This window comes from Triturus cristatus, chromosome 7, assembly GCF_964204655.1.
Source record: "Triturus cristatus chromosome 7, aTriCri1.1, whole genome shotgun sequence".
NCBI lineage: Eukaryota > Metazoa > Chordata > Amphibia > Caudata > Salamandridae > Triturus > Triturus cristatus.
The window spans coordinates 1,626,785,883-1,626,810,689 of NC_140590.1; the positions used below are offsets into that span (position 1 = coordinate 1,626,785,883).

A 24,807-nucleotide genomic window follows, 5' to 3' on the forward strand; every position below is an offset into this window, starting at 1 on the left:
CACTGATTCTTAAATACAACTCCAAAATTAGTGGCCTACTAAATAACCATGGTAAACAAGCTTGCAAATGTCGGTGCCATTCATATCCTACCAACCTTTCCTAAGCATCTACAAAATCTACCAACCTTTCATAACTATCTTCAAATAATTTCAAACACAGAACTTTAACACGGTTTTCTGAGGAACTCGTTGCGGGTTAATACCATCCGAGACGGCATGGAAAGATCAAGATGAACCTCCATTTTCTTTACCCGTAATACAGCGTCTTGGGGGTAACACCTTGTTCAATGACCTGAATGTTGCCTCAGCCATCCCTTATTGATGCAAACGAAAAATGATTCTTCACCTCTGTTTGATGGATCAATAACAATCTCCATATGCAACAATAATATCCATATGCAACAATAGTAGGATCATGATTCAGTCCACAGCTGTGTATCCGGCACTCTTTGAACACATATTCACAACTCTTCGAAGTGCCATAAAGAGGATGTCCACTGCCTCACATCATCTTGTACAGCACACTTCCTTGCATTACTCTAAACAGAACTACACCTCTGCTATTACCTGGTCAAATTTACACACCGCTCCCAACAATTTCTACCTCCCAGCACTCTTCTACAGTTCCTGAGCTAATGCAATCCTTTGTCACAGAAAGCCCTAATAGCATAATCATTGCTCAAGACCTCTCAGCTGCTCTGACTCACGTCATTGAACAGCATCCCAAGACTTCCTCCTTTTCCAATTCTCATCCGAGTACTAGGAGTCCAAATACCAATAAAAGGCTATGTTTAACCGGGCCTCGAAAAATCATAAAAATGTTACTAGACCTGCAGGGCTAGTGACTTAAATAATCTACTCAACTTATTTGTAATGCTCTTGACCCATAAACTTGTTTCAAATGATGTTATTGTGGGAAAATAATTGAATTCATTGAGCCGCCATTTTCTTCGTTATCACATATGAGTTCAGCATGTCTGCTATACAAAAAACTTGTTTGATTTAATAGGCTACATTTTTTTCCATATATAATACAAATCTAGCCACATATAGGATACACATGACGCATGACTTACTTGCCTCTTAGTTCATTAACAGCATTTTCAGCAGGGCGAGGCAGGAATGTTTCTCAAATCCTGTTTAAAAACTAACGCTTTTAATAAAAACATAACAAAAGCATGAAGTGGTAGCACACTGTCATTTATAATCAGCAGATTTTACATTGAAATGGCCACAAACTTTCCCACTGACATGCGGCTTTACTGTTCAAACTATATAGTGTACAATGTTTGGAAATAGTTTCTGCAAATATGTGTCATTTGCACATCAGCAAGTAAAGTGTTCTGGTTTGTTTAGCTTCTGTTTAACTCTTTGTTTGCATCACACTTCTGAATTACAAAAAATGTGGTTTTGTAAGCCCAGATATATTTTTAAATATCTGTAATATTTACATGCTATTGATTTAAATGTTATGTGTAGGAGAAAAATAACTGACCTCTTCAGACAGCTCACTTGGCAAAAACCTCTAACTCTAGTAAGAGAGAAAAATAAACCTAATTTTCCTGGCAGCAATTAGTTTGACCTCTTTCCTTGAACAGACAGCAAATGTGTCATGATAAAAACAAAATGAATTGGCATCTTTATTGCTCGTTCACTTTCTGAATGAACAAAACACCTGTTCCTTTCCAGCCTAAGTTTACTCATCAGATGATATTAGCAGAAGCTAAAAATAGCTCGCCCTGATAACATTTTACTTGCCATTGCGAGTGGGCAAGTAGATTTTTCGAGGCCTGCTTTAACTCGCTACCACTTATGCTAGCTACCTACCTACTCTGGAGAGCCACCTCAACTAGGCATGCCACACATTTAACCGGCACACTCTGCACCGTCTTTGATAACATTAAGTCTGTCTCCAGTATCTGAGAACACCTTCTCTACACTCTCAAATGAGATGTTGCCTTCAAAGTCTCCCTCTACCCCACACACCCCTCCCTCTCTCTCTCAAACATTCACCGAACTTTCTATGGCATTCGAAACCACACCTCATGACCTCTGCTCCACTTAGACACTCCACACACAAAAGAACATACATACCTAATACTGCACCATCCATACAATGACCTCCAGTCCTACCTCAGTCACACTCTTAAAAGACAGCTTACAAGCTTTAACCATAATATGCCCCACTTGTCTCCATGTCTCCACTGACCTGACAGCAAAAGATCCCCTTTCTTTCCCCTCGTCTATGTCCCTCCCTCAGTGTTCCATGAATCTGACCACAGAGGCTCTTCTTTATCACACACCACCACATAAGAATCACTGCACCTTCCTGCACCCAACACCGACCTCACTAAACCCACCAACTTTCCCATCATTCTCACCTTTGCCCACCTTCAACCCCAAAGCTGTGGCTGACACCACTCCAATTAGAATCAAGCTGATATCATTGGCAAGATGAACATTGCCAGAGTTGTGAACGTCAACACAACTTTTCACAAGAAGTCCTCCACCTCTGGCTGTTCTGAACTCCTGCCTGCTTCATAGCGAGATCACAACCTAGGCCGTTCATGAAGAACACACCTAGTATCAGCATGGGTTCAGCTCTGCAGTTCAGAATCCCAATGCAAACGCAGTAAAATGGAAGCATAGTGATTACTAACCCCTACTAAATTCGACAGACCCAGATCATCTTGAACATACTCTAAATTAACTTCGATACTGGAGACGATAACCTGCCTAAGCATCAGGGTCAGGATTCTACTAAAATTTGATTGGCTGCCAACACTTCTAGCAGGAAGTGTTGGCAGCCATCTTGGGACTCCGTTGAAGCAGAGTCCCTGAAAAAAAGTAAAAAATGAAGAAAAGGGGACCGGGTAAGAATACCCTGACACCCCCCCCCCCCCACCCCACCCCTCCCCCTAGATATGGTGGGAGGGTCCCCACCGCATTTTAAAAGATATTTTTAATTTTGCCCCTAACTCGCGGGTCATTTTTTAAACCCCCCCGGGTGGGCCAAATTTCGGGGGCTCACGGGGTTCCCCTGTTAGGCTTATGCAAAGCCACGGGAACCACCACCTCTCAAGGGCATTGTATACAAATGCGGGGGCCCTACAGCCTTCCCAGCAGCCCCGGGGACCACCACCTCCCCGGGGCTAAAATAAATAATGTGTGGGCCGGCGCCAGCAATGTCTCGGGGACATTCCAGTTTGCTATGGCTTAGTCATTGCCAATAAGTGCTCTACTTTCAGCAAACAAGAGCAAAAAATGCTCTTGCTTGCTGAAAGCAGAGCATGTATGTCTCCCTGCCCGCTGTCAAGCGAGCATGGAAACAGAGACAGTGCCTTGAGATCCAGGGAGCTGCATGTTCGCAGCTTCCTGGGCCTCGAAGCAACGCCTGCTCCCTCAATGTTTCAAAAGTGAGTGCCCTGGGTGGGACCAGGGCAGCCACACTACTTCCTAAAAAATAGAAAAAGAAAAAGTTAGCAACTTGCAGGATGCCCGCCCCCTTTCTCCACCACTCTGCAAACACGCCTCCTGGCGCTCTGCTGGTTGGGGGATGAAGTACCCTTGCCTCCTGAGGGACCTTGGGGGCCAAGAAGCCCTCTTCGTACCTCCTGTAACTCCTACACAGATTCCTGACAGCTGGTCGGAGGCCCAGCCCCCTTTCTCCACCACTCTGCAAACACAACTAATTCTTGAAAAAAAATAGAAATTCACTGAAAAAAACCAAGGTTACAGGAGCGTTGTAGTTAAGAATTAGCTTTTAAAAAACCTTAAAAATTCACAGAAAAACCCAAAGTTTACAGGGACGTCATAGTTAAGCTCAGGTTTCACTCATACAAAACCAGTGAAATTCAGCAGTTCTAGGTAGCTGACCTAACTATGGATCGCGCCCCGCAATGTACTGCTTATGACCTCGCATATTACATCACTCGTGACATGGACAGTGACATCACTGATGTCTCAAATGACATCACTTCTGACATCATCCACAGAATCTCTGATGCACCCACTCACACCCCATATAACCTTTCATACACCCACTCCAACTTCTATACTACCATCCTCAAACCCATTCACACACCCGTACCAGTACTTACACAGCCACTCATTGATTCATAGATCAACACACACATCCACTCACTCATACGCCACTCATACACTCACTCACTAATACAGCAACTGACATATCCACCCATACAGCTATTCACAGACTGAGTCAGTTCCCCATAGAGCTACTTACACACCTACTCACTTTCCCATACAGTTAATCAGTCACTTACTCACCCATACAGTTACACATATACACACACTCCCTCACACAGATACTAATATGTACTCTCACCTATACAGTCACTGACACAAGCACACACTCACCTATACAGCCACTCTCACATTCCCTCACCGATAGTCACTCACATACCCCATCACTCCCATATACTGCCTTTCACATACCCAGTTACTCACCCATATACCACTGACACATGCACTCACTCACCTATACAGCCCCTCGCACACGGACTCACTAACCCATACAGCCACTGACTCACCCACTTGCTCATCCATTCAGGCAGTCACACACGCCTTCACCTACACACTCAGACACCCATAGAGGTACTCAGACAACCAATCACTCACCCATACAGAAACTCGTACTCACTCACCCATACATTCACTGAGACACCTAATCACTCACTTATACAGTTAGTCACGCACCCACTGAACTATCCAATCAGGCACTCATACACCCACTGATTCACCAATACACCTTGGTATATATATTTAACACTCATAAACTTTTTAAAAACACTCTGTCAATGGATGATGTCATTTGTGATGAAATTTGAGATGTCAACAGTGATGTCAATGACCGTGTCATGAGTTATGTAATATGTGAGGTCATAAGTAGTTTATTGCGGGGACGCGAGTTATATTTAGCTCAGCTAACTAAATCCGCTGAATTTCACTGGTTTTGTACACGTGAAACCTGAGCCTAACTATAACTTCCCTGTACCCTCTTTTTTTTTTTTTTTTTTTTTTATAATTTTTTTTCTCCCAGGGAGGGGGGGAGGGAGGGAGAGAGTATGTGTGTGTGTAAAAATATATATATATATATATATATATATATATATATATGTGTGTGTGTGCTTCTTTGTGGGATCACAGCCTGCTCACTGCTTTCATTTGTCTGTTTGTGTCCTTTTACAATCCTTGATATATATATATATATATATATATATATATATCTCCAGCTCCGGTTCCAGCTGACGAACTATTAAGGTGGGTGCCTCCTTAATCGTGAGGATGGGACTCACGTCCTACATAGCTGCTCCAACAAATGCGGAGCACTCACAGGGCTTCCACCGTCGTTAAAAGACACTTCTGCCGATCAATGGATCATGAGTTATTCAAATTCATGGCATGCAGTAATTGGACTGTTGCCTACAGATTTATCTTAGTGTAAAATCCAGCGACTTGGAGAGGGGTGTGCAGCGCACAGTGATATTGTGGTGGTAACTCATGCGGGGCCGAAACACGAGATGGGACTGGCATATATTATGGCATGCTGTGGATGTAAGGGCAAAGAGTAGTGCCTTTAAGCATAATGACTCCTTGTGGTATCCAAGTCGATATGGTATCATAACTAATATTGACACATTACCTTACTATCATGGCAGCCGCAATAGAAAGAACACTCTGACAGTCCTTTCTTGTTTGCCACTATTTTTAAATTCCCCAATAAGGAGGATGTGTTAATTACTTAAACTGAATGCGGTGCGCAAGGTATATACATTTTTAAGCACTGAGTAAAGCGAATTGTTGAAAAGGCGTCTGCATTTGATAAAATGTATTTCAGACAACCCCGTAAGTGCCCTGCATGTGTTGGAGCAGATATATATTCTGTTTTTTATATTATATATATTTCGATAGATATCTATCTATTACGTACCTTACCATTAACTTACCTTGCATTGTAAAGGCATTGCTTGGTAAAGACACGCTTTTTATTGTCAGACGCCCGTCCTCTAGTGGTGCTAAGTGGTATGTGCAGGCTAAGCAAGATTTTTGTTTGTTTCGTCAGGACGTGTTTCTTTTCTGACATGAAAGCTAAAATGAGAACTCCTAATCAAATTACTTTTCAGTTGATCATTTACAAGGGGGGTTAGTTTGTACCCAGCTGGATGAGCAAATTTCAGACCACTGTAAGACCTCTGGCCTCTAATGCAGCGGCTTGTCGAGCCTCACTAAAAGATGGCTGCCTCTGCGACACTGAGGGTGCATACTCTGTCTTATGACTTTCCTCGAGAGAAGAAGGTAATATGGAACAGAGCCATTTACAAGCAAGGTAACTGAGCCATTGGCATCGGAATTCTGAACCAATCTGTAGCTGCACACCTACCTTGGCTCCTAGCACGAGGCAGACTATTGTGCTAAGCCAACTTGAAATAAATTCCAGGACTGGGCCTTTTCATCCCCCAACACAAACATTGCACGAGTATTTAGTAAGCCGTTCCTAAACTGGCTTCTTGTTGTTGAACAGACACTGTTTAGATAGTAAACCAGTTTGTCGTGAAAGTTAGTTTTGGCAGCACCACCTCACCACCTCCTCCCCTCCCCCGCCAACCACCTGAGCTAGAAACTCTAGCCTTGTGTTCTTTGAAAGTACTTACATTTTTTAGTTTTTTTCTGTTGGATGACTATTTTCTCCAAAATTGTAAATACAGGCTCAACGGTTGCTGCCAAACAAAAGGCTTCTCAAATACAGTTCCAACTAGATAAAACCGGTGTGGAAATTGGTTTTCTAACCAGTGAGGCAATGTTTAAGGACTGCTTTACATGTTACACTATATCCTCTTTTTTCCTAGCCCTCTGAGGGTAAGGGGTGGGCTGGCAATGGATTAACTCAAGCTAGATAATTCCGGAGGCTCTGGGCTGCTTTGAAGGCTTCGCAACGCTTGCCTGCAGGGTCATGGTTTGCTTTACTGCAGGTTTCACATACTTCCATTTTAGCATCTATGCTGGTAACTGTCTACCCAAAGCTGTGTTTTGCCGGATACCTTCTGGGCTGCAACTCTTTCCTCCAAATGTTGGCCCCTTACAGACACCTCTGTAAAGGTTTAGCTCCGAGTGCTGAAGGCTGCAAGAGATTGTCAGATTGCTCAATGCTTCTCATTCTCCAATGCCCTATTGGAAGGACCCAACAGTTCATAGGAAGTTGTGAAAGTAATCCTGAGCAAATGGTAGTATTACATTTACGTATCTTGTTTTGTGAGCGCGATCCTTTGTTGTGAAGTATTCCAAGGTTATTCATAAAGATTAGACGCCTTTTGGTACTTTTTATACGTATTTAATTGTATATGTGACAAAGAAAAGCTACTTCTAAACATCTCAGCCAACACGTCCTTCACCCCATGTGGCCTGCAAGCTGGGCTTTCTCAAGGCCGAAATATTCAGTGTGCCATTACAATAATGTAAAGCCCGAAAGATGGTATACAGCAGTAACAAGCATCAAATGAAGTGGTGATAGAGAGGCAAAGAGTGAGAAAAAGCGAAAGTAAAAGAGAAAGAAGCAAGTGCAATATAACAGACAATAACAAAAGTGAATTCGTTTTTTGCACATTAAGCATTAATTTATGTCATTTTCATAGATCTGATAGGTTTAAACGAGGTCATCATGGGGACAACGAGAACATGAGTCATACATACGTGTGTGATCATAAGTCAAGTAGTTGAGGAGAACGGTTGCCATACAACAAAATAAATAGAAGGGTATCATAAGCGCAATTTAAGCTGTATATTTTTTGTGATTTTTACTGAATTTTTGTTATTGTTCAACCCTACACCAACAGTCACCTTAAAAGTAGAGTGTGCGGTTGTGTTCTAAAAAGATTTCTAAAAATGCAATTTTCTGTGTTTTTATGGTGCTTTTAGTATGTTTTTATATTATGAGCTAAAGATATGTTTTCATATACGATGTAACATTTTTACGGCTTATGGTCGATATGGGCCCCTAGCCTTGCTGCAGGGAGTTGGTAAGTAATAATCATGCTGGGTGTAGAGGGGAAGTCGGAGAGCAATGTTTTAGTCAATATGGTGCGTTTCCTAGCGCTAGAGCACCCTGTGAGCTACGTTTATTCTGCTAGTGTGCTTGGAAGCAATAAGTGTACCCATCCAGTGATTATCTAATAAGTCTTACATAGTTAAATTAATACAATTTGGCTTGTCCTAGGTATCAGTTCTTCCAGTAAAAGAAGTGGTCCTCAGTTAGTGCTATAATAAAAGATTGTAAGTAATTATTATATTTCTGAAACCTGTATACTTAGATCTTGCACCATTAGGTGCATTTCCCTTCACGTGTTATCTGTTATTCCCTGTGTACTTACCTCACAGTTCTGGTCATTATGCATCAGTCTGCCTTCTCATTGGCTCATCTTTTAATCTGAGGATTCAATGAAATAAAACCGAAGGAGTAATTAGCGTCTGCCGCTCGGAGTTTTGGTATAGGATAGGATAATACCTCGTGATCAGTCAGTTGTACTCACCACGATGTTGTCTGGTGTCACCTTAATCTGTCGACCGTTTGCAACTTCCACGAGGAGTGAACGAGTTTTAACTTGGGTACCATAGTGAAATCGGAAGTGCCTTGCGCTTCTGGGTGGGGACATCCGGTCTTTGTTATGGGCTAGGTCATTGGGAGTGGGTGAGGGTGCTATCTTGGAGGGGGATCCACCTATGGTATCTCCAAAGTGCAAATATGTATATCATATCACTATGGGAAATTTCCCTTCATTATTTGAAGGGAGTACTTTTAAGACTTTATCCTACCTGTTAGTGCTTTGTAAAAAGGTTTTGTTTTTTATTTTTATTTTTGTTTGTGTTTTATCTCTATAGGGAAAAGAACTTCCCATTGTGAATTATACAAAGCAAATAGGCTACGTCCTATAATTTTATATACATTATTCTGTTACAGTACATGCCTAAAACGTTGGAAACCAGTATCGTTATCTTTTTTCCATCAGTATGGATACCTGATTTCCCTGGCCTATTGTCTTTTATATATACATAGCAATAGAAGCCCATTTTTGCATTTGGAACTATTCAAAGGTGGCAAGTATAATCAATAACTTTGATGATAAGAAATCAGCCACAAACTGTTGTACATTATACTACTCATTATCTGCCCCCTATGCAATGGTATTTCAGGAGTACGATCTAATCTTTACGAAGTTCTCAATCTTGATCCAGCCAATATTGGAGTTCTGCATCTTTATTGAGTCCCAACTGGGTGGGGGTTTGTATTTCAGAATAAGTTAACTTTTTCTTCTTCTAAGTTTTAGTTCACGGTTTCCTCCCCATCTTTTTTTGTGTATCATTTCTAAGCCTAGAGATGTGAAAGTTTTATTTTGAGGATGTATCTTGTGAAAGTGTTCTTTTAAAGGATGTCCGAATGTATATTTATGGATTTTCCTATAGTGCTCCCGGATCCTAGTTTTCAATGGGCGGATTGTGCTACCTATATACTGGCAAATGATGATGCAAATCACAAATTTGCTACTACAGTCAATCCATTCTCTGATCCTGAGAGGGGCTCCGTATCCTGTTGAGACAACCTTTGTGTAATTTCTGCCCAGTTTACATGAATTGCAATTGTGGCATGTGTGGAAACCTGCTGGTCTTTCCAAAAAGGTGTTTTTCTGTTTCCTCTTGTCAATAAATTCTGGTTTGCATTTCATTTGTCTCAAGTTAGGCTCTCTTAGTAAACGAAGGTCCGGATATTCATGTAAATTCTCTTTGAGTCCTGGTATGTAGCATAGTAAATGCCAGTGACGTTTCAGAACCTTTCTTACATTGTATTGGCCATTGTCATAGTCTGTCACAAAGCGAATGTTGTCTTGTTCTTAATTAGTGTTACTTTTTTTTTAGCAAAGTTGTGGATCTAGTCATCTTTGAGACTTCTCCCAGGACTGTTTTAAGATGTTGATTGTTGTATCCTCGACTTGCTAGATGTATCATGGTTTTTTGGCTTTTTGTTTCAAATATTGCGTCATCACTGAAATTGCGTCTTGTCCTCTGGAATTCCCCTGTGGGTATGATGGCGATATTATGTTGTTGGTGACAACTGTCTTAGAATGGAATTCACTGCAGTTTCTTTATGGGAAACTTTACTTTGTAGTTGTTTATTTTTGATATATAGAGTTAAATCCAGAAAGTTCACCTCTAATTTGGCGAACATGTGTGTTGTTTTATTCTTCCATGGGTTGTCATCCAAAAGGTGTAGGAAGCTTTGTAGATGGTCTTGATCCTCTTGCCAGATACACAAGATGTCATCTATGTAACATCTCCCAAAAATTATATGCGGGATGTAATCTGCAAAGTTTAGGTCTCAAAGCCAGAATTCCTCCACATGACTCAAAGATGCAAGTGTATGTATGGCGGCGCAAATTTGGCTCCCATAGCAGTTCTACATAGCTGCTTGTAAAATTTCTGGTTGAAGCTGTTATTAGTCAGGCAAAGTTCCAACATCTCTAGTAACATTCTGTTTGATTACAGAACATTTGCCAGGATTGCCTATAAGGTCCGTTTGACTGCTTCTAATCCATTTTTGTGTTCTATCGAAGTATATAGGTTTACTTTATCTATAGACACCGTGATGAAATCTGATTCCCAGGTTATAAGCTGGATTGCACTTGCGCTAAGCTGAATGTCTGCTTGAAACTACTTCTTAAGCTCATTGTGATCCTTGGCCAACAGGATTTTTTACATTTAAAATTGGCCAGTGTAGGAAAAAAATGGCCTGTACCCTGGATGATTTAAGACCAAATACAGAGATGAATCTTTTTCAACACAGAGTGAGTGGTAAGAAAGTCTCTCATGAACTATAAAACCTCTTACAGAAAGGCACATCACACAATAATTATTTAGTGCAATTTATTCAATGTGGAAACCTACGTGCGTAAAGGACATTACAAAAATCAAGTGCATACCTGAAATCATTACCATAGTGACTTATAACAAGGCACTCTTTCTGCACTACCTAAGTGTCTGGATCTTGAGGCAAAATGTTTAGTTCCTTTACCGCAAAACACTGCCCCATGCATTCAGCTGGGCGTAATGTTTCCTTTTGATTTCTCTAGTACAGATGGACGACATCCCTGTGTGATCTCACGACTCGAGGCTTCCTTGAGACCACCGAGTCTCAGAATAGAGTGGAAAGGGCAAAGATATCTTCCAGGCTTGTGTAGAACATCCACTGTGTTCCCTGTACTGCAGTGGACTTTTCCAGGTCTCCGGCACAGTGCCACCTCATCATGTCTGTGGTTGTAAAGCTAATTTAATTTCACGTAGAGAGGCCATGGACCTATCTTTCCTAATGTGTTCTGTGATCCATGAAGGCGTAACAGAAATGTGGATTGTCTCCACCATGTGGCTTGCAAGGATGGGGAGTCTTAGTTGTTTGCCTTCGGGCCTGACTCTCTTGACTATAGGTTCTAATTTAATTTTAGCACCGAGCCTTCCCATCCTTTCCTTATGTGAAGGGAAGAATTGTCTAGGAGCAAGTCCTGTCCTGATGGCGGAGCAGAGGATGGTGGTGTATATGAACACTGTTGTGGGTGGCTGCAGCTGTATTTTTCCATCTCTACTCCAGTATTGCCCCCTTAGACCAGGAGCAGTCTAGGCGATCTCTTAGCAGCATTAGGGATGCCGGTCGGAGACCCCACTAACCCCATTGTACCCATTAGCAACATCATCTTGTCCATAGGAAGTGCTGTCGAGAGGGGGGTGGGCTGGTAATGATGACCTAACCTGCTCTCCTAGTGGGGGACAAATGAAGAGGGCATCACATGCTTCCATGACTAAGCACGGAACTCCTTCTAGGGTGGCTACTGAGAGCCTGGGCAGACTTTGCTGAATGAATGAATGAAAGAAAGAGTAGGCTGGTGGAAAGTTGTGAGGCATAGCTGGCCTAAAAAGAATCCCTTGCTTTTATCACATAAAAATATCACTACACTAGCTTCGATCACCATGAATATTGAGGTTACTCATCGGCTGTCTGTTGGCTCCGCTTAGTCCTCCACATAACCAAATCTTTAATAATGCATGGTATATAAAATACCACATTCCGTTGTATGCATGGCTTGCCCTGTAAGAGTGCTCCATTAAAAGCAAAAACATGATCATAATGATGCACATCCAACTATTACCGCAAATGTAATGGTAAACTCGAGCATGTTTTAAAAATGTTTTTATTATTACATGTGCAAAGTTCATAATGCCATGATGTCACCTGGGGGTGTAATAAAATATTTAAACCTATGTGTTTGAGCAAACTTTTTTCTGAGGGTTTCCTTACAGGGAACGGAATGGCTTCTGATTCGGAGTCCTGTGAGCCTACAGGCTTCAGGACCTGGACATGTAGTATTATGAGAAGGTCATCTGTGTGCAGACAACGACGGGAGTACTTTCAAAGTTCTTTTAAAAAATCAGCACCTTGAACAAGGCTGCTGTTTCTAGAGAGATAGCTTGGCCCAAAGGAGACCGTAGCAATGTGCTATACATCTGCCTCCCCCCAAAAACATATATAACTACACAATTCAGGAAATAAAGAATGTGTTGCAAGGGACCTTCGCATTCTCCAAGATCTCCGCTTGCCAATCTATTCAAAAGGAAAATCAAAGGGGGGTCACCTCTGCCCCATAATGTATATTCCTACAATCCAACTACATCATGATGAGTCCACTTCTACAAAGAAACCTAGGTACAGGGAACCGCAAAAATGACCTAGAAACACCAAAGTACAACAGCCTTAGCATGCCTGCAGTATGATACTCTGCAGAACCTCATAAAAAACGAACTTTTCATGGATATCTGAAAGTTGAACTCTGCAACTTACCAAACTGTATTATTAAAACTTTGAAAAGGCTAACTCACATAAAAAAGTAGCTTACTAAAATCAATCTACCTACACAATCTGTTTCAAATGACTTTACCTTCCAGTTATGACTTGATTACGTTTTGTTTGTGACAGCTAGTGCTTATACATGGGTGTGTCTGAGAGAGAATTTGCATGCTCACGACTACTGTTTGTGCCTTGCTTCTGGGATGTCCGGTTCCCTGGCTAGGATGGGCAATCATTTGGTTTTTGTACAGTTAATAATTGTTCACATTTGTTTTCTCCATGCAATAGCACTGAAAGTATTTGTTATGAACAGTCAAGTAAAAAAAAAATGCATAGTTTGAAAGTCGTACCTACATTCTAATTTAGCCTCTTAATGTTTATTGTAAAGGGTTTTTTGTTTTGTGTGAGAGACCAAGCTTCAAATGGAGTATGTACAGTACCCGTGAAGTGTTGCATTTTAATTGAGTGGATACCAAGCACTGGGTTATCAAGGTGCTTGGGTGAGGGAAAAGCAGTGTAATGTGTATCCAGATTGCATTTTGGCTCATTATGTTTAACCTTGATTTTCAATGTCTGCTCCCATAGGGCTGGGGAAAAATGCTGAGGGACGTGTGGAGCCTGTCCAGACTGTAGTTCTACCAAAAGGCAAATCCCTTGACCAGTGTGCAGAGATCCTACAGAGACGAAGGGAGGGGAAACTGATGCCACATAAACCTAGGAAACGGCACCGAAAAGGTGGCAACTATGCTGGGCGGAAGCCTGCTGGGCGCCAGCCTTCACGCAATGTGTTTGACTTCCTGAATGAGAAACTGGAAGGTCGCGATCCCAAAGCGATAGCAGGGACTGCTGCCCCTGCAGCCTCAAAGAGCCCTGGGGATGACATGTACTGTGCAAGCCAGAGCACCAAGAAGGCCTTGAGTGTCCAAGTCTTCCAAACCCTGGAGAAGATACGGCAGACGGAGAAAGATATTGGGAGGATTCATGAGGCTCTGGCCCGGAATGTGGGCAGGTAAAACATCTCCAGCCCTGCTGCCTATCTTCGGGTTGGGAGTCCACAATGAATGATACTGATTGAAGCTTCCAGATAAAGAATTCTGGGGATCAAAGCAAGAGTGTACATGGGGATGCCATACAGGATTGGTGGGATTGTGTGTGGGTAAAGTGGAAATGGTGGAACTGGGGGTGCAATTAAGTAAATTCATTTATTGTGCTCGCTGATGGAATGGTACGAAACTTGGCTAATGGGGCATGAGCGTAATTGACTATGTAGACTTGTATGTAAATTATCGTAAGGGAAAGCTAGTTTTGTACTGGGTCTGGAAAAGTTGAACTCTTAGAGCATCTCATGTAGAAGCCATTTAGACGTCTCCTACCAGAAGTGCAAACACAAGACTGAGCGCCGCACGGTGTTGGATTCAGTCGCCTTGGTCTCGTCATATCTAAGGCTCTAATGTACCTAACCACAGCACTGTAAATAGAGGGTCTGTCAAACTGCAGTTCCTGCAGTGGGGTAGAGGCTGTTGGCAGTTTAAAGCAAAATGTCAGAGGTTACCAGGACAAAACGCACTAGATTGGGGCTATGTGCCCCTAAAACTAGGATGGTTCTCCACACACTATAGATGAAAGCAAAACGTTGCGCTACAGATTTTATAACATTCTACATTTCCCAAAATTCCAATAAACATTAAACTCAGAGTACTGTAACATTAAATTAATGTTGAGGACCCCAGTGGACTGTCTTTACCTGTTGTGACCTTCACAGTGGTGTGCAATTTTATAAATTATCTTTTTGTCCAGGGGACGGGATGCTACGGAAATCTACTGGTCCTGTAAAGAAATGCACTGGTCCCTTTTGGTGCCTTGTAATGCGACGACAAATTATGGAACCTTTCTCATTATATCATATAGCTCCGATTATAGCCTTTCTGGTTCTGCCCGGGCTCGTATATCACGTTTGTATTCTAGGAAGGCTTTGATTTTGCCACCTTTCCTCAAATCTACATAAAATGGCTGTAGGTAGGCAGGAAGCAATACTCCCAGGGTTGGATTGCTGGTGAGTCTGTGCACACCCAGAGACTTAAATGTTTAAAAATATTGATCAACTCCTCAAAAACGCTTCCACACTACAAAAGTGTGGAAATTTACTCCCAGCACGTGTAGGTGTAAAATGTTTCCTGAGTAGGCAAAAAGGAGTAGGGACAGTGAATGTGCATCGGCTTAATGGATTTTTGCATTGATAACTATACACATGTATATTTGTCCATGTAAAATGGAAACCACAACAGTTTATTAGGAGCATTGATGCTAGGCCTACTTCTGTAAACGTTTGTGAATTCCTGAAGGTCTACTATCTGGACCAGTGCAAGGACATATAGTCACATGTTTACTTTAATGGTGTTCTTTAATAACTGAGCCCCTACTTTTTTCATGTTTCTTATAGTGTTTTACACAGATTCTCCATTATGAATCGGACAAGCATCCCACACATTTTACTATATGATGCATCAGGCTTGCACATAGTTTAGGAAAACATTTTATTCCAAGCTGAAATTTTTTGTGTGCATTTTATTTTCACAGCAATCGTGTATACGTTTTTTAAAATACTGGAACCAGTGTCGGTGATGCAAGTTGAGCTTTTAGCATTTCCTAAGGCTGCTCTCTGTAACAGTAAAGCCTTTACAATGTATGACCCCTATAGATGCATTTGAACAACTAATAAAAAATGGATTTAAATGTTGTCGTTGGTGCCAGGCAATCATATTTAAAAGATCCATACTGTGGTGTTGTAAGCTGGAGAGGGTTGGGCCTACTTGTCCAGTGGACAAAATAAACATTAAAACTTGCTGTCCTGGGTATCGAGCGATAGGAATTCCACATCCCTGCTTCATATAATAAAGACCTACATTAGCAACCTACATTTGATACAGGCTTTTAAAGTGTCATTACTTAACTTGTTCTCTGGTGCCAGAATAATTTTTATTATAATGTCCAAAACATTAAGCCACTAGCAGACTAAAAAGGTCATCTGAGCTCTTCTAAATGTCAAATGCTTCTTGATCCATAGTGACACCTCCCTTGGGAGCTGAGAGCCCTCCCCCACAAAACCTCGAAGGCAATAGAGAATTTCCTAGGAACTAATGCTGATCAGTCTTGCTGCCTTTTAGTGGATGAAGTAAACTAATAGACAAGTGTATGTGAACCAGACACATGCTTTTAAACAATGTCTTTCACTATACAGGAAGTCGATACAAATCTTTCTATGCTGAATATCTAGCTTTACGCGAGTCCTCAGCAGGACTGTGTAGAAAATCAGTGCAACCAGAGCACAGAGGGTGGGCATGACTGACTAATGCGATCTTGGACAGCTCTGCCTGGTATTGTTAGGAAAATGACATGCTGCCATAAGTGCCATTTCTGTGGACTCTTGCTCTGCAGTCTAGATTGCTAAGAGTGTAGCCGGGTATATAGTGAACTGTCGAACAGTCTGAACAAGTAAACATGTTTGAATTTAGAGCAATCCACTGAGCTACCAAATGTGTTCTAATATCTGCCATACGAGATTCCATCATGATCAAATGGACAAGACCATGAACTATATAAACAGGATCAAGAACCTCTTGAAATAGGATCTGAACATTCAGCATTGATTGCTGGTATGAAACGTCAGCAGTGCAGCAACCCACTCCATGAGGCGAATGAATTAAGTTGACATCCACTGGAAGAATATACACATGGATTGTTAATGTTGAACAGCTTAAAGGCCTCTTCTCCTCATGTAGAACACCAGACATTGGCCTTTTCTGCTGGGAAAGGAAATGCATCAGCCCAATCACAATCGTACTGCAAATCCTGGTTTGGGTGAAAACTCCTGTTTGTGCTCACAATTCGATTGTTCGGTGAGGATAGTGCTGGTGTTTGGCTCCCGATTTGTGACTGATGAACCCCTACGCATATCATGGGAGCAAATAGTGCATCTGCACTGTGTATGTGTGTGGAAATGCCAGACTTTGCAGGAATTTAGAACTTTACTCTGGCAAGGGTTTTTGTTAGGTTTGGTATACATCTCTTCAGTGGTTTTTGAGATTTGTGTACCAGTACCCCTTCAAGGGTTTTTTTAATAACTATATCTGGACCATTCATTAGCAGATTCAAATCCTTAGCGGATGGAAACATTTGAGAAATGGCTGAATCCTGATGGGAGGAGTATTTTGGTCTTTCGTCAAAAGTGGAATCGGTGGATCCTCTGAGCACATGTAAATCAGGGTGATCTAACTGAATGCAGATGCTAAAAAACTTTTTTATGGCAGCCATTAAAGCGCACCAAGCATCAAAGATGGTGTCCTGAAAAAAAAGTGACCAGTGGGATAAGGGAGTAGAATCTATGAGGGCTTTCAAATTGCTCATGCTAAAACCAACAAAAGGCAGTGTAGCCATGTTAGAATTTTCCTGTTACTGGGTGGCGTTCGAGAATATTATTGCCTACAATATGAATTTAGAACATATATTTTCTTTAACTTTTGCATGTGAGGAGAGAATCTTTTTTATTTTATAACTTGATATTTTAGAGGGGCAATCAAGGTGATGCTTAGTTTTGGATGTTGTGGACTTTGAGTTCATATCTTATTCAATTGTTCTTTGTTTTGATGATTGTTTATGAATATCAAGTATTGGAAAGCCAGTTGATCTCTCCTTTGAGTCCTATTGGCTTTGCCAGTAGCTTCAGGCAGTGCTCTGCGTCACCGTCAAAATAAAAAATAAATGCAAATGGACCATGTGTCATTCCGCTAATGCACACGTTTCAGAACGCATGCACGCACAGGCGGAATGGCAAGGGCGCCATTTACTTTATATTTTTATTTACGGATTCAAGATGGTGAACTCCTTGGATCAGAAAATTAAAAAAGAGTTGTGGGGGTGTTAATTTTAAACAAAAAGCATCTTTGGTGTCAGGAGGTGTGCAAGTGGGGGTGGAAGGCAAAGCAGCACACAGAGGGCAGGGGCGCAAGCACAACTGGGAGAGGATACCATGGTTAAGGGGGAGAGAGGAGAGCATCGTGAGCACAGGGTGAAGGAGAGAAATGCAGAAATGAGAGAGGGAGAGCGCAGCACAGAGTGGGAGGTCGGACGAGAGATAGCAACTTGAAATGGAGGGGGGAGAGCACATGAGGGAGACAGCTCAAAAAAAGCTAGCACTCTCGTTGAGTGCCTGCTGAAAATGTAATAAGTAATTCCCTAAAAGTGTGTATTTGAAGGGACACGAGTAAAGAGGCTGTGGTCCCGGGGAGAAACAGACACAAGATTGACAAGGCAAGCCATCGAATAAGAAGCAAACAAATGAGTGATAGTAATGCCAACCAATGGTAAGCAACTTGCTGTAAGGCCACTATAAGATCTGGTGATCGGACAATAGGTCTTTTGCAACCACACTGCTTGCACTGTCTGGTAGGCTCTGACTAAAATTGGTGAGCACTGCTACGGAAGTAAGATAGCGGTTGCATTTCATTTATATTATAAAGGAGGAATGGTTGGTTTAAGGTTGCCGTATAAAGTTAAAAAGCAGGGATGAAGATAGTCTGTGACAGCAGGCAGGACATCTACTGCATTTGAGTCATGATAGGAGGAAGTTGAGACTGCATAGTGGAATGGAAAATCTAGTTTTGAAAACATTTCCTGTGATGGCATTTATCCTGTTTACGTCGAAATGAGCCACATGAAGTTGTAACAATGCTCGGATCTCATTTCAAGAGAGAGAGGGAATGAAACTATTTGCACGTTACAGGTTTAGTTGCGAGTGAAAAGGTGCATGCAGAACAATCTTTAGCTCGCCTTACAGATTGAGACTATGGCATATTGCACTCCACTTGGTGTATCTACCAAGTCTTGTTGAGCTAAACAGGCTGTAGAGATGTAGTCGGTCATGTGATATATTACTCATTTATTGACTTCTTAGTGGACTTTGTTAAGGCTGATAGCGCTTCTCTCTGGTAGAAATAAAAAAAATCTTGTCATTCCTACCGGCTAATTTGACCAGGATGCAGATTTCGTGTACTGAGAAATATGCATGTGAGTACATCGAATAAAAGGAGGCTAAACTGGATGGAGCATGTACTGGCAAACATAACAACAGTTGCTTGATTTACAAATGACCTTGAGCTCTTCTTTGTAAATTATGGTGGGCTCTTGTTGGACCAGCTTACTAAAAAATATTAAATGAAAGTAGGATTGACATCAGAGCACTGAATAACATGGATTTGATTAGTCCGTTCAGGCTGAAACCTTCATATAGCCGTACATGCACAGAGATGACAGCTCTTTATCCATTAAAAACGTGGGAGTATTCCATGAATGAAATAAAGGTTAACTTGTCTAGTAGTAGCTGTTATTTGTGTAAGTTATTGACTTCTACTAATTAAGATGCAATTGTTGTTATGACAAAAATAATTTCTTCACTTTCAGTATCACTGGACGGGTGCTCACTTTTGGGCTTAATTTCCCAGTCGTCATGTGGCTGTGTTGACTTTACCAACCACCCTAGGCTCCCTGTCCCCACTCTGCAGCCATATGCTTTCCAACTAATACAATTGGAAAAAGATTTGTATGGTTCCTCCTTGACGTTTTCTACGTCTGCATTAAGATGGTTTATATGTGTTTGGTTGTCAAGAATGTTCATCCTGACGAAGGCTGGGTTTAATTTATTCTCTTAATAGGTTGAATGTGAACTGTTGACTGGATCAGACTGAATACCCCGATCAACTGTTAGTAACTAGGACCAGTGTCATATTTCATACCTTTCCTGATTCTTAGTTGGTCACTCTTCTTTCCCTTGCAATACAAAGCCATCGATGGACGTTAGTATAGTTTGGCCTTAGGTATCTGGGTACAAAGATGAAAAGGAAAATAGTTCTCTGGAAATACCTCTCAATGTCAGACCTGCAGAGTTCTAACCTAGACTTTCCCTGTAGCTCCGATTGTTTGATACTGGATGAAAACTTTCACCTCCCTATTCCTTAGTGACCTGCAATGACAAAATTGGGAGGACTCTTGGGAATGGACGAATCTCAAGTATCATGTTTCTAGGATAAATTGTACTTTTACCTACATGCAATACTTCCTTGTTCTTCATGTTCACCATTTTATACAAATTGTGTTTTTTAAGCCACTGACGCCTCTATAGGTCTTCTGAAAGTGCACTCATCACTAAGATAATTAATTTACCTTCAGTTCAAGAGTGGTTGATGTAGTACTTGCCAATCTTTTCAAAGGCGGTTAGTTTTGGGGATGTTTTGTATGTGCACCTGCCCTTCTTGTGGCTGGGTTTGGGGAGTGAGGGTTTCATTGTGGGTTCCTTTCTTTGTTTTGGAGGGTGGTAAGCTTGGGTAGCACCTTTCTACTGGATGGCTGTTAGAACAGACGGAGTGTGAATAGCTATACTTAAGATGTGTTCTGAAATGTTCCTTTCTAATCCTTTTTGTAGGGACAGTGTGGTCACCAACCGGCTTGAGGCACGGCTGTCTGGTGCACGGAGACAGCTGGAGCACCTGAAGGCCCAGGATGTGCAGCTCCAGGGGCAACAGAAGAAGGCTGACACCCACAAGAAGATGACCAAGTTTTAAGACAGTGCTCAGTGTACATATGTTCACGAAGAGAACTCGGACTGTTAAGGGGCAGCCTGCCCAGCTCCTTAGTTCTCCTGCCACATGTCTGTCACACAACCCAGTCTCTGTGACATCAAGAGCTCATTAAAGGCCAGACAGTGACACGGACCATCAGCTAGACAGGACCACTGCCAACATATTCCATCTTGCAGGGCCTCTTGATGCCCTCCCTTGGTCGAGTACAGTTTGCTCTTGTAGTGCATATTGACCACCCCAACTACTCATCAGAGTTCTCAACTCGTCCTAAGACCGCCTGACGGTGATTGGTGATGGGGATGAGCTAGAACGAGACGCTCCAACCCTGTCTTGACACAACACTATTCCCTCGCAAGACCTGAACTTTACCACCTCTTGGAAGTGCTTGAGAGGGTCAGGCCAATGAGAGATGGTCACACGGAGATGTGGTATATGAAATCAAAGCATGAAACGGTTAGGACTTTGTGGAGTCAACATTGGCAGTGAGTTGTCATATGAGTCTGTATACACACCTGTGGAGGACCAGTGGGGTCCTCTATCAATGTATGGTCTGTAGCTGCCTGTGCCATGGCATGTCCTAATCTGCACAGCCTCGCATTGATCTGTACATCAAGCAAGATGAGTTGGTCACCGGGGCCCATTGTATGAACTCTATTTAAAACACTCTCCTATGTTGCTAACAACATTTAGAAAAATATTTGTGGTATAAAAAAAAAAAAAAAAAAACATAAAAACTGCCCTGATTTTCTTGATTGTAGCTACGCAAAACATGGAGTCACTAGGATCTTCTATGGCTTTAAGGGATGGGCTCTTGGTGGATCTTGAAAGTGGCAGTGCTCTGGAGTTCCTGGGGCTGCTGTGTTTCTAGGAGCAGCTTCGGAGAGGAGGCTGAGGCTAGGGATCCCAGTAGTTGGACGTCTCCAGGCGAGTTGAAAAGTGTGGGTGGTCTTTTAACAGTCGTCCTACGGGCGCAAGAAGGTGACTACTTTGATTGTGTAGCCGACGAATATGATCCTGATTTGTGGAGTTTAAAACTTAAACTAGTAATGGAATTCGCTGGGAGGTGCATTGATTAAAGTGTGTAGCCCGGATGTACAACTCAGGGAATGCCCTGGTTATCAATGGCACAAACATGTACAATGATGCTATGGTTCTGTTGCGCCTTTGTTATGTGGGATGTGTTTCTATATTATTGGAGTGTGTTTGTGTGTGTGTGTTTTTGTTTGTTTTTCTGTCAAGTGTTCAGGGTGCTTGTCAGTATAAATTTACTAAGGTGCCAGTGTGCATATTTGTATGCCAGGGTTGAGCTAGTGGAGTTGTTGTACTTTGAGCGCAAGTGCAAAAGCCACTCTGGTTTGTTAAACACCAGTCCTCCTGTACTTTAGACCCGTATGGACCGCTCTTGACTACTAGTAGGAGGCACTGATCATGGCAGTTGGCATCCCCAGAGCCAATGTACTAGTTGGGCCCTCTGTCCTTCCTTCAAACCCTGAACACCCATCATCCCTTTCCACCCCCCCATTTTGAAATAGCATGCCTGTAACTAGAGCAGACCATACAGTGGGTGAACCAGGTGAGTGCCACTGACCTTGGAAAAGGATAGGGTATTGGGAAGCAAGAGTCGAGGTGGTGGGTAAACCGAGAAAGAGGAAGCTGTTACTTAATGTGTCTTTAGTTACCCAAATGTAAAATAGAACTCTTTAAAATAAGGGTGAACACAAAAACAAGAAGCCTTCGAACCGTGAGTTTTGATCTCGCGCACGGTTATCAGTCTTGCGATCAATGTGCTTCTGAGGGCAAGGAATCTGAGAAGTGTAGTTGAGGAATATGGAGTGTGAAATCTCGAGTTACCATAATATCGATACTAAAATAACAACAGGTAAGTAAATATTTATAGGTTTACCAAACTTAGGTCCATACCTATGAATCCGTGACGATATATAGATATCTTCGAGGTACGTAGGCGTGAAGTTAAGAATAGTAATCTATACGTACCTATATGCACTCGCCTCTTCTATACTTTGGTCCTCGATATTTTGGCTTCAATATTCTGGTAACTTGAGATTTCACACTCTATATACCAGACAACAACCAATCTGAGAACTTCGAAGATGTCGGGCAGCGGGCCTTTTGTATGTACTATGCATTTGTTTAATAACTCCCCAGTCAAAAGGCAAAGATGTCGGATAACACAAAATAGTGAGTTTAATAAGATCAACCCCATCCTAATTTTAGGGTAGGAAGCCCTGTAGGTTGGGCTTGAGATTTGAACAAAAACACCCTAGAAGCCACCACATAAAGTTAAACTGAGTAGCAAACATGGAAAGAGGCGTTCTGGTTTTCACAGCAAAGCGAAACAAAGTAAGAATCCCGGGTTCAGGGGTGGCGATCTGCTGCAAGCCAATAGGTATTTGTTCTGCTCCACCTATTGGACATCTATAATTTAAAACTGCTCCAAGGCATATGCTTACTGAGGACTCCAATGAAGTAGTACGTTTCTGGGAGTGCTGCTGGATTTCTGCTAAACAAAATAAATCGGCAAGCTTCTCTACCTCCAATGAACAAGAAACTGCAAGACCTGCAATTTTGACTTGCAAGGTTACCAGTAGATGTTTCTATTTGGCACCTAGGGTGAGAAAGCAAAAGACACACAATTGATGGACGAAATGCAGAACAAATCAAAACATTCACCCCCACTCAAGAGATCTGGGTTAAATCCATCATTCTTTTTCTCACCATGCCACCCCAGTTTAGACCTGGCCATATGCAAATCAGTCTTGACCCTGTGCCTCATGGGAACAGTCCAGCCCGAACTGCCAAGCCAGGTTCTCCCTGGACCGGAAACAAGCATCCTAGGACCGGTTTCGGGGTTTCACCCCTCTTCAGCCAGGATAGCTTGATTTTTTGGCACCACCAGAGCTGCAAAGGTAAGTGAGACATCGTAGTGGGTATAGAAATGAAGGGTGAGCCAGGCATACTGCTTTTTTTGAATATCTAAAAATAACCAGTACCACACAGCAGAACCATTCTGACAAAGATCGGGGCAAACAGCACTTTCAAGTGAAGTTTAAGAGCAATAGAGAGACCACTACCAGATTTACTCCTGTGGTCATTAAAGTGCAAAGATACGCACTCTGCAAGAGAGACAAAGGTGGCCCCCAGTGTAGTTGTACCGCTTCATAGCGCGGTTACTGTAAAATAGTAGGTATGTGACCCCCCCCCCCCCCCTTGAGTGGGTGGGCTATCTCAGTTCGCTTGTTTGCAGTATGTCCGGAATACATTTTTCTGTCTTTAAAGGATACTAAAAATGCCTTCACCTTTAAGGATGTATGAGATATAGAGATATATTTAATATGCACAATATCTCAACGGTTGAGTTTCAACACACAGTGGCAATACTACTGCAGTGCTTAGGCTGGAAGGAGTGTGTACCTTAAAAGGATTATGTTTTATAATAGTCAGCAATGAAACCGAGGTTCCCTTCCATTTGAAGATCTGGACTTTATAAGCAATGTTTACACTCCTGGCATTTTATACTCCACTACACACACATACCGCTCTCGATAATACGCTTCTCTCGTTGCCAGATATATGTAATGTCAACTCGGCTCAATGGCATTGAAGCGCTTTACACGAGCACCAGTTACATTACACGAGGACACATTCATTTTCTTTTAGACATGGGAAGATTAAGGAATTTGCCCAGAATCACAGGATGTTGCACCACCGCCAGGATTCGAGCCTGGGTCTCCACAGTTCCAGTGTCAGCAACTCTGCCCTTAAAGTCACATTCTAAAATTAACATACTTGTGATAAATATGGGTGACAAAGGTGATCTGTGAACGATGCTTTAGGCAAACAAGTGCTGCAACTGGAAAGAATACCTGTGCCCGTCCCTTCCTGCTACTTTTGAAATTCTTATTTAAAGATCCGGGAATGGATCCTAAATCTCAGACCAAGAGCCTCTGCTGCACTAACAAACTGCACTCGTGCACTGCAGCCATCAACAATAGTGGGGGATGGAGACGAACCGACCAAAGAGCATCTGTTATGTATTTTCCCAAAGGCATGAATGGTTGGTGCCTCTTTAGATGTTTGAATAGCAGCTTTGTCACAACATATTGTTTTTGTTAACACAAACCATTTACTCTAAGATACCAACTTCTCCTTTTTTTTTCCTTATCATGCCTATTCTATTGCTTAATGAACTGTAGATCCATGTCAGACTGTTTATAGTTCTTTTTACACTAAAAGACCACTGTAAATAGAACTCCTGTT

The 24,807-nt window shown here is 42.0% G+C and overlaps 2 protein-coding genes across 7 annotated transcripts in view; one reads left to right on the plus strand and one right to left on the minus strand.

Moving 5' to 3' along the window:
• The window catches only part of ZGPAT (zinc finger CCCH-type and G-patch domain containing), an 80,376-nt gene extending 58,701 nt beyond the window's left edge, over window positions 1-21,675 (plus strand). For 2 of the 3 annotated variants that reach the window (XM_085619606.1, XM_085619607.1), the window contains exons 6-7: window positions 13,484-13,907; window positions 20,373-21,263. In XM_085619606.1, coding sequence (XP_085475732.1) covers window positions 13,484-13,907; window positions 20,373-20,511 — 563 coding nt within the window. In that variant the 3' untranslated portion in view covers window positions 20,512-21,263. Of the gene's footprint in view, window positions 1-13,483; window positions 13,908-20,372 lie in introns of all 3 variants that reach the window. The other variant, XM_085619608.1, reaches the window with a different exon arrangement.
• The window catches only part of ARFRP1 (ARF related protein 1), a 366,770-nt gene that overhangs the window by 149,546 nt on the left and 192,417 nt on the right, over window positions 1-24,807 (minus strand). The gene's annotated exons all lie outside the window — the stretch shown is intronic.